This window comes from Anser brachyrhynchus (genome assembly GCF_964034855.1).
Source record: "Anser brachyrhynchus genome assembly, chromosome: 5".
Taxonomy (NCBI): Eukaryota; Metazoa; Chordata; class Aves; order Anseriformes; family Anatidae; genus Anser; species Anser brachyrhynchus.
In genome coordinates this window covers 57,851,860-57,867,465 of record NC_137699.1, presented here as the reverse complement: position 1 = coordinate 57,867,465, position 15,606 = coordinate 57,851,860, and the positions used below count along the sequence as shown (strand labels likewise).

General features: G+C 42.7%; 1 protein-coding gene across 9 annotated transcripts in view; it reads left to right on the top strand.

Moving 5' to 3' along the window:
- The window catches only part of NUDT14 (nudix hydrolase 14), a 60,173-nt gene extending 49,527 nt beyond the window's left edge, over nucleotides 1-10,646 (top strand). For all 9 annotated transcript variants that reach the window (XM_080593029.1, XM_080593034.1, XM_080593036.1 and 6 more), the window contains exon 5: nucleotides 9,012-10,646. In XM_080593029.1, the coding sequence (XP_080449155.1) occupies nucleotides 9,012-9,252 (241 nt within the window). In that variant the 3' untranslated portion in view covers nucleotides 9,253-10,646. The remainder of the gene's footprint in view (nucleotides 1-9,011) is intronic.
- Nucleotides 10,647-15,606: the final 4,960 nt, after the last annotated feature.

The window sequence follows — 15,606 nt, the reverse complement described above, 5'->3', positions numbered from 1 at the left end:
TGATACTTCTATTTGATGCAAAGACAGGAAATAATTGGTCCCCCTAGACTCTGCTGAGGACATTTTTTTCCATAATGGCTATGGTACATATAAGAATTTCAGAGCTTTTTCTAAGTGTAACAGGTTTTTCCAAATGGTTTATGCTGTTTCATGCTGTGAGTGTCAATGCAAAGACATTGACATAAAGTGACATTAGTGCACCATGCATGTCATCAATAGTTAAAATGCATCATGCAATTCTTCTATTTTTATCTGTTATCCCAGTGATCTGTGTAATAGTAGCTCTATATTATTAATTGTTCCATTGCAGCAGGTCAGAGAAAAGCCTTAGCAAATGCAATTGGAAGGAATTTTGGGAGGATCTCGTCTAGACTGCTCCTCTTCCAAAGATCAGGGTTTAAATAATTTCTGACAAATGTGCATCTGTGCTTTCCGTAAAATCTAATCATTTCATAGCCTCTGCAAGCATTCTGTTCGAAGTGGCTAACTGTCCCTACCATAAGCAGGTTTTTCTGCATATCTTGTCTGAATTTCCTGTTCTTCATTTCAAGTCTGTGATTTATTACCCTGTTCCCAGTGGATGCAAAGTACTTCTGCACCTTCCATGCATTTCTTTGAACAGGTCTCCTCTTGATTTTAGTCTATAAAAAGCTATCTTAGTTGATTTAAGCCTCTCTATAGACTATGTTTTTTTGATGTCTGATCATTCCTTCTGCTGTCCTCTGCCTTCTCTCCATCTGGTCTGCATCTTTCTTAAGAACATAGTGCCCAAAGTGGAGCACAGTATTTTAATAGAGGCTATACCAGTTTCAGATTGAGTGCAGTCATTATTTCCCTAATCTTACAGATGATTTTGTTTATATGCTGTAGTAAGATGTCTTTTGCAGTTGCATTATGTTGTTGACTTTGGTCCATGAGGCCTCTCTTATCTCAAACTATTTCCTGCAGAAGTACTGGACTGTCATTCTTTGAATGCAGGCCTGTCTGTCTGTGTACTTTTGTTACTCCTGCCTACACACGAGACCTTTAACTTGTTTTCACTGAATTGCATCCCATTTTTTCAGACCAATTCTCCAAGTTGTTGGGATGATTTTGAATTTCAGTACTCATCTCTAGCTTCTCATAAATAATCCATCCCAGCTTTGCTACCTGCAGTCACTCTTTCAACATGCAAGTCCTAAAACAAAATATTGAATTATATTGAATTGGTGCACAGTGGAATTCGTTTTGGTGCGTGTTTCCAATTCGACAGTGATACCCACTCCGTGAGTACCATTTTCATTCTAGATTTGCACCAATTTCACAGTTTCTTCAATTTCTAACTATATCATGATTTTCTAGCTCCTTAATGAAACAGTCACATTAGACAGAATCCAAAGCCTTAAGAAATTGAAGTTATATTGTTTGTGTTGCTAATCCTACCCACAAGAGCCGTTATCCTATTGTAGCCGGAATTTTTTGACTGCACATCATATATTCTGTACAAATCTGTTAGCTGTTGTTCTTTTCTTGATGCAAAAAGTGCCCCATTAAAAATATTGATTAAAATATAATGCAGAATTACCAAGTTAAGTCTATTAGATTTTTGTAGATGAAAGCTGAGAATTGCATGCAGTGAGAAGGCTTTCGTACAAGCAGGAGCTTCTGTGATACATCCTTCGGTCTGAAAGCAAGGAGTTGACCTGTATGCCTAATGACACCCATTTCTAGAATCATGGTAATGAGAAGGAAATTGCCTGACTTGAATAAAAGCAGACCTGGCAGAAGGATATGGAAAGCAGGCGACACAACAAATGTAAAGGGAGAAGCAGTTTTGGCCAGAAGTGTAAATACAGTTTTGTGGCTAATGGATTGAGAAGGGGAGGGACATGGACAGTACATAGGAAGAACTTAGACTGGGGGAAAAATGGAATAGTTTCTCAATTATAAATGAGAAGAAGAGATGAAGCAACAATGCAGGGAAAGAACATGGACTGAAAAGTAAATGGACTCAGGAAAAGTACATTCGTTGTGGTGGAGAGGAATTCTTTTAAAGAAATGCGGACAGTTCCTAAACTTGAAGCAGAACTCTTCTCTGTTCTCAAGAATTGGGTGCAGTAAAGACTGAAGGTAATCTGAAAATAGCATTTTCTTCATATTTGTTACCAGGGTCTGCAGCAGTGTTTTTAGAGGATTTATTATTATTATTATTAAAGTGTCTCAGCTAACTGGAAAAATTAACTTCTATACTGCTACAGGTATTTCAAAAGCATTTACAAATGAGCCGTTGGACTCCATTTTTAAGCTCTGTCAAAGCTCCTGTGACATGATACTAATCAGATAGAAGTCAGGCACCGAATTAAGCAGATCTCCAACATAATTACCTTGAACGATCCACAGAGTAGCTAGAGTCGGTGAGAAAGCCAGGAATTGAGAATGCACGCTATTTGAGCAAGAGTCTTTGGAACAAATTGTTCCAGCAACAAGGAGACAGCATGCTGTGGCTGAACGAAGGAGACTGAACTGGAGGCAGAGCATGAGAAAGACAGATACATTAAGAGGGGCTTGATTACAGGAGATCAGAGGACTCACATTTTTGAAAATCAGAAATATCTGATCCTATGATAGAGTTATGCCAGCCAGAAACTGGATTTGAGTGTACGTGGTTCACCTGTGTAGATGGAGGCAGGAATCATTCTGAAAAATACATTATAGTTTTCACCCTTGTGATGAGTTTTCTCTTCTCAGCATGGCTGCAAAAATTGCTACTTTTGTGACTGGCACAAAGTGAGTAGCCTCATTTTGCAATTAGAGTAATTTTTTTTTTCTGTTCTGTCAGCAACTAATCAACTTTTGGAGACTTCATTTTCCATCGTGATAGTTTTGACACTTAGGGTTGTGTTGAGTTCTAGTCAGCTATGTGTATGGCTTCAAGTCAAAAACTGAATGGATGGTAGGTGTAACTGTAAACTGGGACTTCTTGAAAATGGTTGTCAGTGAAATTGTTCATTTTTAAAAGCTCTAAAATGAACCTGTGAGCTTTCATCTGGTTTTGGTTTCTTAAATGCACAAACTTGAAAGTGAACTAGCCTTACTCGTATATCAGATAAAACAAATTTTCTTTCTGTCATCGTATCCTAGCAGTTTTTGATTTGAATCCCATGTGGATTTTAGCTTTGAGTTAGTTTCTTATGTTGAAATATTTCCAGCTATCTTCCTTGGGACTTGTTTCATTACAAGACAGGGACAGAGAAATATGTTGTTGTTGTTGTTATTACTAAATATGTTGTTATAATAATTGTCATTGATACTTACAGTATTTTCTTCTAGTTCTCAAAATGTTTGGTCATCTTGAGGAGTATTTATAAAATGATTTGGACTTCGATAATATGTTAGAGCGTCAGGAAAAAGGTCACTTAGAGGCTCTGGTTTATCTTTCTTTCCTCTTCATCCCATCTTCATTTTCTCTCACTGATACAAAACTCTTGGATATGAATTTGATATAATAGGATCTGCAGGTTCCCAACCCTGCTGTAAAAAATTCAGATGGATTAGTTTAAGGGCCTACCTATATTAACATAGGTACTTTAATCTTCCTACATTTGAATTTTTTCCAAAAGTATACAACAAAGGAGGGCATTCACAGAATTAATATTGGATGTTCCAATTACCGTGCTACGGCTATTAGTCCCTGTGCAATGAGGTAAAAATGGTTTGTATTCACAGGTTATTATGTAGAAAGAATAACGGCCTTCAAAATGCTGGAGTGCATTATAATTAGAAAGATCACCTGCTAGTACACCTGTTGGGTGATGGCATAATGTAATATAATTTTATGTTAATTACTTCCCTGCTTTTTTCCTGCACCTGCTGCTTATAATGTCAGAACTGTACAAAGGTCCTAAGAAGTGACAATAGGAGCTGCATGTCACCGTTCATCAGTTTACATGGGGCATGCCTAAATAGATCTTGATCAGAGATTTGTGTCACATTTATATGTAAACTTGAACTATGAATTCACAATATATCCACATACTGCATCCAAATGGTTAACATTTTATAAATAGATATATTGCATTAAGGGTTTTCACATTTACTATGTTAGATTAAAACCCAAAAATGTATTTCTTTGTTAACAGGAGCACATAAAAGTAGTTTTATATAATTTATTAAATATTAAGAGATGCGAGATTTAACTTTTAATTACTGTCTGTCAGAAATCTGACTTTAACTAATATATCTTCCCAATTACAAGTTAGTTTATTTGTTCCCCACCTTTCAGCAGAGGAGCACAGTATGAATCCTGTTTATTTTGTCATAGATGTTTGTCTGTTCCTTCAAATTAAAATATTGAATGTAAAAATTGATTTGCATAGATGAGTACCTGGACATGAGAAAAGGGGAAGTTGAACTTGAGTACACACTTTGAATTTTGACCCTGCTTACAAATGTGCATGTGTGTGTACAGAAGAATTTCAAGCTGAAACTCTCTGTTAATGAGCATAGGCACTCATAGGAGGTAGACTCAATCTCTTGTAGCTTGTGAGAACTACTAAACATTTTTTTAAAGCACTATGATTCTGCCACCCAACTGTAATCAAAATATATATTTTATGCTTATGATCTTAGACTTGAGGAATGAAAAGTCCTGTTTTGTGAGCTCCGTTTCAGGTGCTGCAGATTTCCTCATATATTTGATGAAAGGGAAGAGCTAAACAAAGACTTTGTGATAGCTGCTATTGCTGTGCTTCAAAGACAGATTGCAGTGACAATCTGTCTCTTGTGTTTCCCTGGTCTAAGAGGGAAGTAGAGATAAAACACCCTCCTTACAGCCTCGTCCTGCCAGCCAGTCCCACCCCTGGGCAGGAGGTGAGGAAAAAGCACTTTGCATAAACTGCATCTCTGCTGTGCTGTTGCCTACAAGTGCGTTGCCCACAGGTTCGAAAGCATGGTTTGATCCCAGTATTGGGGCATTTTATTAAAGTGAAATGTGGGACAGCAGCATACAGTCTGGTTTTGATGCATTAAACTTAAATTGAAGTTACTCTTGTGATGAAAACCATATGGCTTCGGTATCCTCAGTTTGATATGCTTACATTCTTAGACTTGCTGCTGTCAAAGGTAGTAGAGGTTTCTTACCATCTCTGAAGCAATGCTTAAAGTTTATTACTAAAGATTTTGATTTTAAGTCTATCTGTCGAAGTTACAGGGTTTGTGAGCTTAAGCCCTAATGATTTGACAAAGAGTCTCTGTCAGCCACGTAGCTGTTAATTGCAATAACTATGAACTTCTCCGAGTATCCTCATGAGAAAGGGACGAGTAAATCAGAGCTGTGTTTTGTATAGATCATTTGCATTTGTCCCACAGTGGTAAATGAGAGGCAGGCACATCAAAATACATCTGGAACAGTGAGCTGAGTCAAGCCAGGTGGAGTAGGTCTGGGTCAGTACGAGCCATGCCATGCCTGATCCGGGCAGCACGGTGCAAAGCCTGCAGAGTGAGACTGAAGCTTGAAGTCCTGCTGTGGGGCAGTGCAGCGAGTTCAGACCCTGCTTGCCCTCCCCCAGAGCAGGTCCCCCTTGTGCTGGGAGGGGGGACACCTTTGTCAGGGGGTGGTTTTCCCAGGGTGAAACTCATCACTTGCGGTCCGTGTGTGCTGACCCCTGTGATTTTCACAGATGCAAAGCTAATGAATATAGTTGTAATCTGTTAATAGGTGACTCATTTTAGACCAAAAGCATTTTATTTGTAGTGTGAAATACTAGGGAAAAGAAAAACATATGTCACAGACTCAGGATAGAGGAAGGTAGCAGTAAGCAGAAGTAATAAAACCATGAATAAAGGCACATCAATGTTCCTTAAACAAAGGGCTCAGAAAGTGCAAATAATTGTGCAAAAGCGTAGGAAGTTTCTCGTGACAGATAAACCTGAAAGCATACTGAAAACATAATTGTAGCCTGTTGCCTCTTTAGCAGGTAGACTCGCTTTTTCTCACTCCCCTCTCTTCCTCCCTCTGCTGAAATGTATACACATTTTCAAAAGTATATTTTAAATCACGTTATTACTTCATCCAGATGGAGACTCAGATTGGTTTCAAAGCAACAGACCTGCTAACTTTTCATTTCTATAAAAAACAAAGGTACTAAGACAAATGGATTGGCAATAGCACTGGGGTTTGGTTTTTGTTGTTGTTGTTTTTGACAATTTTCTAAGGACAGGCAGAATCTAGAAATATCTAAGAGTCTGGAAATGTGAAAGACAGCAGTAGGCAATATTGGAGAACGTTTAATTTAGTAAAGGGCATTCCATGTGGGTCCGTGCAAAAAGTAGCAGAGTAAGCCAGAGTATTTTGATTAAGAAATATTAAATAGAAAAGTTTTTTTTTTTTTTTAATGCGTTACAGGATGTTCCTGTGTCAACCTATTACTGAAGAGGTTGAAATAGTCGTGTAGTTAGACAACAAATGCAGTGAATATGTGCATAAATAAGGTAACACACCAGTCTCCAAAGTTACCGATCTAAATAGTGAGGGGATTATAAGTAGTCTTAAAAATGTCAAGTGTGCTGTTCTGGGGCAAAAGTAGAATAGAATAGCATGAATATTAATACCAGCACTTTTTGATTTTATCCAAAGCTCATTTGGAAGTTCTTACTAGCCTCTAATGCATAACACACAGCAAAGTTGTGCCAGAAGAAGGTAGGTAATCAAATAAGAAAGGATGAACATGCGGCTGTGTCCTGTCTTGATTATGTATTATTGCAAATTTTTCATTGATTTCCATGGCAAATGATATGCCAGCATACATGGAGAAACCCCACTTGAACCGGCCCTAACTCTGGGCATCGTAACAAAGAAAGACTTTGATGTCCAGTGCTTTCATCTTTAAAGTGTGTTCAGTATAGTAGCCACTCTTGGTGTGTTCATAAGAAAAGCAATGCTGATTTATGATAAGTGTATGAGTAAATAACACTATGAAATAACAGCATATTGAAATCGCTCAGTGCTGGCTGAGCTACAGTGACAAGAAACTGAATCTTAAGCTATAGCCACACAGCAAGCATTTTTCTTTTAGTTTAAAGAAAACGTGTGTGGAAAGTGAACTCCTGTGATTTCCACAGCTGCAGCTATTTGGTAAGTAAATGGTCACAGGTGGTATAGCAGGAGATTTATACTGTAAATACTCAAGCTAAAAAGTCCTTATAGAAGGGCTTCTTAAATAAAGTCTCTATGTTTTTTGTATATAACCTTTGCATAATATCAAGTGGACATGGGTATAAGTCCATTTAAGAGCATCTTCGTTCTCCAGGTGGGGCACCCCAGATGAAGTTCAGATTAGATACTTACCAGAAATAATGTAACATTAAATATATTGTGCATAGTCCTGTCCTTTCTTACAGTACCTGTAGAGATGAGCAAGCTGCATTCTCTGTGTTGGAAATTTTGCAGTATAAATTAACGTTTGCTGTTTATTTCTTAGTATCAGTTACCCAAGAACAATTGCTGAACCCCAGGCTTCCTATGTTTATTTTACTACTAAAATTGCAATTCTTGCAGAAACAATAGAAGAAAAAGTATTGCTGTATAGAAAGGAAAGCAGATCTGGCTCTCCAGTTGATTAAGAAAAATAAAATCCTTTCTGCCTTCTCACACAAGAAAAGAAGGAAAAGAGCCAAAAAGTGAACAAACACTGTACTATTTCATCAAAATGTGTACTGTCAGTGAGGCACCTTGCATGGGCAGAACTCCAGAAGTGAGGAATGGGCAGCACATGGTTCAGTGGCAGATAACAAGGTGAATAAACTGGGGTGGACCGCTCACTGAATGACCAGAGCGTAAATGGCCAGCAATGATGGATTCTACAAGGGATCGGTCTGCTCTTCATCGGTATTTCCAGTGTTGCTCTTTAACATTATATAGTATTGCTTGATAATACCAAGAAAATGCATTGCATTTTTCCTCATGTAAATTGTCAGCATTCTTAGCAAATTGAGAGACAAATGATGACCTTCTGGTATAGAGTGGTTTATGTTGGATTAGCTGGGAGACTTAGTTGACTGACGATTGGGTGAGCGCGGATGCACACTCTAGGACCATAACACTGCTACAAATCTTAGAATCCTCTGTGTCTGTAATAATTTAGAGGCTAATTTTTCAGCTTTCTCTAACTTCAGTGAACTTTGGATCCATCTTCAATATGAAAAGTCACTTGTAATCATACAAAATGAAGAAGTTGCAATTACAAAACGAGGTTTTTTTTGAAGGACTAAATGAGTGGGTTATGTACTCATCCCTTATTTAAAAATATCTAAATGAATTTGTCCTAAGGAAATAGAGGATTAACAAATAAGAAGTATAATGCACAGCAAGTGGCCTAGCTGAAGAAAGACTACATAATCTAAAATAACTAAATCCACTGTAATAAATTTATCAGGGAGACTGAATTATTTCAGATACATGCGTGCTTATGGTGGTCCATTTGGGTCAAGGCTAAAGTTCAGGAAGGATCGAGAAAGACTCTCAGGCTGCCTTTCTATTCTTGTATCTATCCATTCCACGAGTAGAGGACTCCAGCTGTGAATGGACGTAATCTTCTTAAGTAAAAACTCTAAATATTTGTGTAACAACAAGTAAACGAATGTAGCATAATAGCATACAGATACACTGAGGAGCTTAATTCTGTTGTTCGTAGATCTCTGTGGGTCATGGTGCAGTCCTGTTGTCACCAAGATCAACTGAAGAAAAACTTCTGTTGACTTCAGTATATGTAGAACAACTGTTCATCAATTTCAAAAAAAGTTTATCATCTTCCCTCAAGCTAACATTTTCCCAAAGTTGCAGAATATATTTGAAGATAGAAGCATTTCATATGCAGCTGTGTTCAAAAGTGTTGATACTTCAGCATGAAAGTTGCAATCAATTGTAAGGACGTATTTTGGCATTGCTTAGGGACGCGAGTTAAGGATCCAGGTTTCCAGGTACCTAGCTACCATATTTTTATCTAAAACTAAGTTTCCTCTCTGCTTTTTTCCAGGTCTGGAGTTGGTGTGACAGGTTCTAGGCAGACGTTATTTTACGCAGAAGTAACAGACCAGATGAGAACTGCTGAAGGAGGTGGCCAGCCTGAGGAAGGAGAGCTGATTGAAGTTGTAGAAATACCTTTAGAAGACTCCATGAAGTTTGCTTATGATGAGACTTTCCCGAAGACGATGGGCGTCATCTTCAGCTTCATGTGGTTCCAAACCAACATAGCACCCAAGCTGCCAAAAAAATAAGATCAAAGCACTGTGACTTTCAGAGAAGCTTTCTTGCTGGTTGTGGGTACAAAAAACTGCAAATCTGCCTGCCGTGATCAACTCAACTCACCACAGAGTTCTCAAATCTTTCTCAAAATAAATTTGGAAGTGAAATCTGAAGTAAAATCCTCACCCAATTTCCATCATTAGCAGAACAGTAATGGGTGTCTCTGAGACCACGGTTTGTCTCTGAGAGGCAAATGTTGATTCTCACTCAAAAGCTAATAAATGTGCCCTCTTCTCTTTTTTTATGGCAATGCTCTACCACTATTTTGAAGAGATACTCAGGGCCTCAGTGCAGCTGCTATTCCAGCCTTTTGCTGTTGTCTGTAGGGTCTGGTCGCTGTGTATTCACTCTAGTTCTCATAGATGTTTCCCCTAATTTTTTTTTTTTTGGGGGGGGGGGAAGGAAGCAAACTTAGTTACAGATATCCTAACTATGTTGTTGAGCTCTGCACAGCTTCCAGGGAGCAGCTTTCTCTGTGATGTGTAGCTCCCGTACCAGAGAGAAAACATTTGCATTTCTGAACATGCAAACCTTTATTTCATAAGCAAACATGTCTGTAAATCCTTCTGCTAATGTGTCATTCAGACTATAGACCAGCTGTATGGCTGTGTACTTCCGTTTGCGCCCGCTAGAATGCTGAGCAGCCGGGATGGGGATGAATGGTGGGGGCTCCGACTGGAACACATGCTTGTTTGTTTGTTGTATGGATAATAGTTGCTTAATTAGATCAAACTTTGTCATCTAGAGCAGGACTTGAGAGGCCAAATTCTTTTCATTTGACTCCGAGGTGACTAATGCAAGTGATTTCTCGGAGGTGTTCTGTGGTCTCGGATTCCTTATCGCCAAAATGGGAAGAATGAGACTTACCTCTTAGATAGCGCTCCTTGAAATCCAACCATCGGAAGTGCTTTAATGAGAGGCTTTACCATCATTTGTGCAGTTTACATCGAAGGCCGTGCATCCTGCACAGACACACTGAGCAACGCAATTTGATTTAATAAAGTGGTCTAATTGGAACGTATATTATTCTATCAGCATGGTTTAGATGTGGACTATTTGTCATGTGAAAAACTGTTAATAGCATGAATGAGAGAGAATCAAGTCTGGACATTTAATTATGCAGTTGTTTATGCAATTCATTGAATTAATGTTAATTAAGATGACTACATTATCTGTGCTTGTAGGACTACAAGGTATTTTTAGATGCCGAGTACCAAGAATGTGCAAACTTTCACATAGCGGCTGGGATAAATGCAGTGCGGATCAGCTGGAAGCGATCATGTCTGCCAGGTGATTTGAAAATGCTGCGGATCTAAAAAGGTGTTTAAGAAACAAATGCATAAATAAAAAGCCTTTAAAACTGGTACTTGCTTGTTCTGCTGAGAGGGAGGAAAGCTCATGGGAGAGTCACTGGAGAAGGAGTAGTTGCAGTCTGTGGCAGTCAGACACCTCTGTGAGAGTGCAGACACATCGCATAGAGCTGTGCCTGGTCCGCAGAGCTGACGGCCGAGTTGTGAAAAGTAAATAAATCTCATCTGTCTGATGTATCTACAGTATAAGGTGTTTCAGGGTGGAGTCTGCAGTGCTTTGCATCCTTACAGGGTTTAGTACCATGTGTCCCAATTGCTGCTGAGGCATTTAAAAGCTTGTAGAATATGGATAATAAATAATATCTTGCCTCCCAAGTGTGTGTGTGTTGGGACAGGAGTGAGGGCGCTGCTGGATTTGCCCAAATCTGGCCCAAACTGCTGCTGCTGGACAGCAGAAGGCTGTTGCCCATCACCAGAGCAGTCCGTCCCTCCCCTGGATGCAGCCATCAGAGAGAAGCAACGCAATGTGATGCACACAGAGAATGGTTGTGCCTGGTGTTGGGCTGCGCAGTATCAAATACAAAAGTATCACCATCCTTTTCCTTCCTCCCTGTCAATTTTGGTGGTGATTTTTGTAAGTAATTAGGAAGGTTTGAAAATGCAGGAGAAAGGGTTTGAACTTTTTTCCAAATGGAAGATGATTCATATATATAAAAATACAACCAGGGCAATTCAGATACCACTTCTCTCATCAGGGCTCATTTCAGAGATCATAATTAGAGCAAATCTGATATACATCAGCCAAGCCCAGGCAGGAGAAAAGTGCTTCTAATGGAATCTTGAAATCATGTCTGCATTTTAGATACATCCTCCAGACGTGCCACCACACATATATATGGCCATGGAGCGCCTGCAGTTTGGAATAAAACAGAGTCCCCATTTCACAGGATGGCTGAGGTCAGAAGAGACGTCTGAAGGGCACCTGGTCCAGCCCCCTGCTTGAGCAGGGTCCCCTAGCACAGGGTTGTGCCCAGGTGGCTTTTAAATATCTCCAGGGAATGAGACTCCATAACCTCTCTGGGCATCCTGCACCAGTACTCAGTCATCCTTGCAGTAAATAAATGTTTTCTTGTGTTCAGACGGAGCCTCCTGTGTTCTGATTTGTGCCCATTGCCTCTCGTCCTACCGCTGGGCAACGCTGAGAAGAGTCCGGCCCTACCCTGTTGACACCCTCCCTTCAGAAACGTGCACATTGATCTGATCCCCCCTCAGCCTTCTGGGCGGAGCAGGGCAGCCCCCTCATCCTTTCCTCACTTGCTGGTGATGAAAACTGTGCAAAAGTCACGTCTGATCTCATCCACCCTTCCCCATGAGGTCAGCATCTTCCTTCTACTGAGCAGCATCGATCGGTCCGCATTTGGAAAATAAGTCTTAGCATCTCTTTAATCTTTTTGATATGGCTTTGGGATATAGAGATAATCTAATGAAATTATGAATCAGGCTTCTAATGAAGCCTGAAATTATAAAATTGGGATGTAAAGTCGCTGTCAGGCTCGCTATGAGATGGCAGAAAAGACATCACCAGCACCTCGCAGGTATGCAGATGACGTTTATTTTTGTTCTTTATTAGGATGGTTGTAAAATAATTAATTACAAGCCCCGAGCTACTGCTCCGAGTAGTGATACGATAAAAATGCCTTCTCTAAAGGGCTGACAGATGAACCACTGGGGCTGTGGGGAGGGGGTGCCCCAGCCACGGGGATGCTCCTACCGCGGCCCCGCTCCCCAGGCAGGCGGCCGCTCGCCTTTTCGCCCGCTGCCTCATTACCATCCCTCCCCGCCAAGGACAAAAGCGGCGTGCCCCGACTCCCCGCGGGGCTGGGGCCAGGCCAAGGGCAACCGATATAATTGCTCCTGAAATACACGCGCGGCCAGAGCAGGGCGACCCACCGGCCAAATAGGATTTTTGCTAAATTAGGACAATCGCCGAGCAGGCTTCGTCCCCCTCGCCGGAGCTCTATACATAGATGAAAGGCACACCCAGTTGTGAAATCTGTTGAAATGGCACACCTGGTGCTGTCTGCAAGTCTATTCACAACCGTCAGCAGGTGCGACTTGGCCTTTGTGGCCATAAAAGTCTGGCTGCGCGGCCCCCGCTGTGCCCCCCGTGCCGCCGGTCCCCTGCGCGTGGCGAGGGAGGCTGTGGCAGATTAACGCCCTCGCTGGGAGCCGCTCGCAGCCACCGCCTGAAGCGTGGAGCGGCTTCACAGGGGTCAGGATAAGGCCCGTGCACACAGGGTGGGCTGGCAGCTCCCGGGCAGGGGAACAGCCCCGGTCTCTGCGGTCCCAGGACTGATGCCGAGCGGCCCAGCCGGCGTTAACCATGATTTACAGCCCCTGTTTGGGCTCAGCCTCTCCAAAAGACTCTCCGGAGGCAGTGCAGCAGCAAGATGGAGCCCCAGAGGCCCCAGCCCCAAGCCAAATTCACATTTGAAGTAAGGAAAGCTGTGGGTCAGGTGCCCTTCCAGTTTCCCTTCCCGCTGGGTTACACATAGCTTTGCTTGACAAAAAGATGTCTGTACAAATCCTTCTGCGCTGCTGCGAATGTTACCCCTCGATTTGTATAATCCTTCAGAGCCAGTCTCGCTCTGTAATTGGGAACACATTTTTACAAGGGTTTTAATTGCTCTCCAGATAAATTACGAGGCAGAAGTCAGACCATAGCAGAACAGCCCAGACTTGCAGTGCTCAGAGCTCTCCGGCCTGCCTCAGTATTGGAAACACGATCACGTACTTATTAAACCCTGCCCTGTATTGCTTTGCTGGTGGAGGATGTAATATCCTGTGCTAGCTTTGGTCTCTCATAAAACATTCAAAAGCAGTAGTGCTCCGAAAAACCCTTTTGGGCACTTGGTCAGGATGAAAACGGGCTTGGCAGCAGGCGATGTGGAGATGTCCATCAACCATCATCAATGAACGGCTTCCCTGGTGCCCCAGCCTCCTTTAAATAAAAGGCCCCGGCTCTGCTTGTGCCCACTGTGGTTCGGTGCGGGGCTGCAGGTGTGATGACTGGAGCATTTAACAGCAGCATTAACATGATTTAATCGTTTTACAAGAGCAAAACATTGCGGTGATCATGCTGGCAGCCAACTCCAGAGCACTTTAGCTTGTGCAGCAATCGGTGAAATAACTGGACAAGGTGCAACCAAGCACTCGAAAGCGCTAGAAACAATTTAAGAAATGTTCTTGGGACAAGCGGCGGGCGCTGTGCAAACAGCTCCTGGGCTTTCCGAAAGCGGCCTTGGCTGCCCGGCCCCGCAGGAATGCACTTGCAGCGATAACCTGCGGCTCCTTTCGTAACCTCCTCCTTCGGGCTCCTGCCCTGGGGTTTCGGGGTGCTGCTGTGGCAAGGGAATCAGGAAAATGAAGCCAGAGGTATCGCAAGTCCATGCTATGCTATTCTTTGCTATTCAGTATGAAGGTGGGGGACTTAACAGGCGCAACGCTTCCTGGTGACCTCCCCAGGACATGGAGGCTCCTCTGCCCTTGCTTCTGCTGCCACTGCTCCTCCACGCATCAATCCCAGATGATCACAGACAAAGTAATGCCAAGGCGCCCAAAGAATAAGATTTGGATCGAGAGGCTCTTACACAGCCCAGGCACTGAGCGACCTTGGCTGTTGTACTCATCACAGCCGTGACAGCTCTCTCCAGCAGAGGATTTAGCTCCTGGATGGACACTAATGTTTAGATTTTTTTTTTTAATTTTTTTTTTTTTAATTTTTTTTTTCTGGCAAAAGCGATGTGTAAATATTCTGCAGTTACCAATATAGCTCTGCTATAGCAAAAAAAATGGAGGTGACGGTCCTGCCTTCCAAAGCCCTGTGCCTGATCCTAATGCCCTGTCCTTCTTCTATCAATCAAGGCTGATTGGCAAAGCTTTTTAATTCAAGTCTCTAAGCAGGATGATCAGCGTTTACTTAGCCAGTGTTGATTTCCACTTGACCAGACTGCTCTGCAGCACGGTATCGTCTTATGGCACAAACCTTCTTACAGGGGATAAAGAAACTGAGACCTCCCCGATCCTCCTCGTTACCTCTCCGGACCTAACGAAGGTGCCTGTCTCGAGGCCTGCCCTCGGTGCTGGTGTTGTGCCCAGCCTGGGCTGCAGTCCCAGCGCTGCTGCAATATAAAACAAGCCTGGCACCGGGAGCGTGCAGCCCGTGGCACATCTCCCCCGGCTATTTTTAGCCACTTTTCCAGAGAAACGGGGCTTATGCAACCCGCTGCCCATCATGGGGGCTCCGGCCTTCGCCCACTGCCAGTGTCCCAGCTTGGGCTGCAGAGGTCGGGACTGGACGGGGCAGGAGCTCTGGGATGGGTTTAAGGATGTTACTGGGAGCACAGCCCCACGGGGCAGAGGCACCAGCACATCCCACAGCCCCGGCCTCCGAGCTCCACCACGCTCAGGACAATCTGTTCCTCGCATCGCTTCTCCTGCCACCTGCAGCCTGCAACTCAGCAGGGAGGCAGAAGACGTAAACATGCAATGCAAGTGGTTTAACGCTAAACAAAGTGGCTCATTTTTACATAGTAAAATTGTTTCGTAGTAAAACATGTTGTTCTGGGAGGTCCTGCTTCTGGAAGAGGTTGGAGAGCGTTGCTGCGGACCTGCCTGCAGCCCGGGGTTGTGTCTGGCTGCTGCTCGTTGCAGGACCGGTGCTTCGGGAGCTGGCTTGTCCTCACTGGCTTCACAAAGCACGCTGAGGGTACGCACATGGCAGTACAGAGTTAAAACGGAGCAATTGTTCTGGATGCGAAAATGAGGGCCGCTTCATTCCTCAGGTAATATATTTAGATATTTTATGCAGAAGGAGGCTTTGGTGGGGGTGGTTCCCCAGAAGCAGGCAGGTCTGGGAGCAGGGACTGGTGCTGGGCAGGGCCCCACCGCATGCTCTGGGGGCTCAGGACCCCCTCCACAAAATATTCCCTTCCCTTTGCCCCAATCATGGGTGGC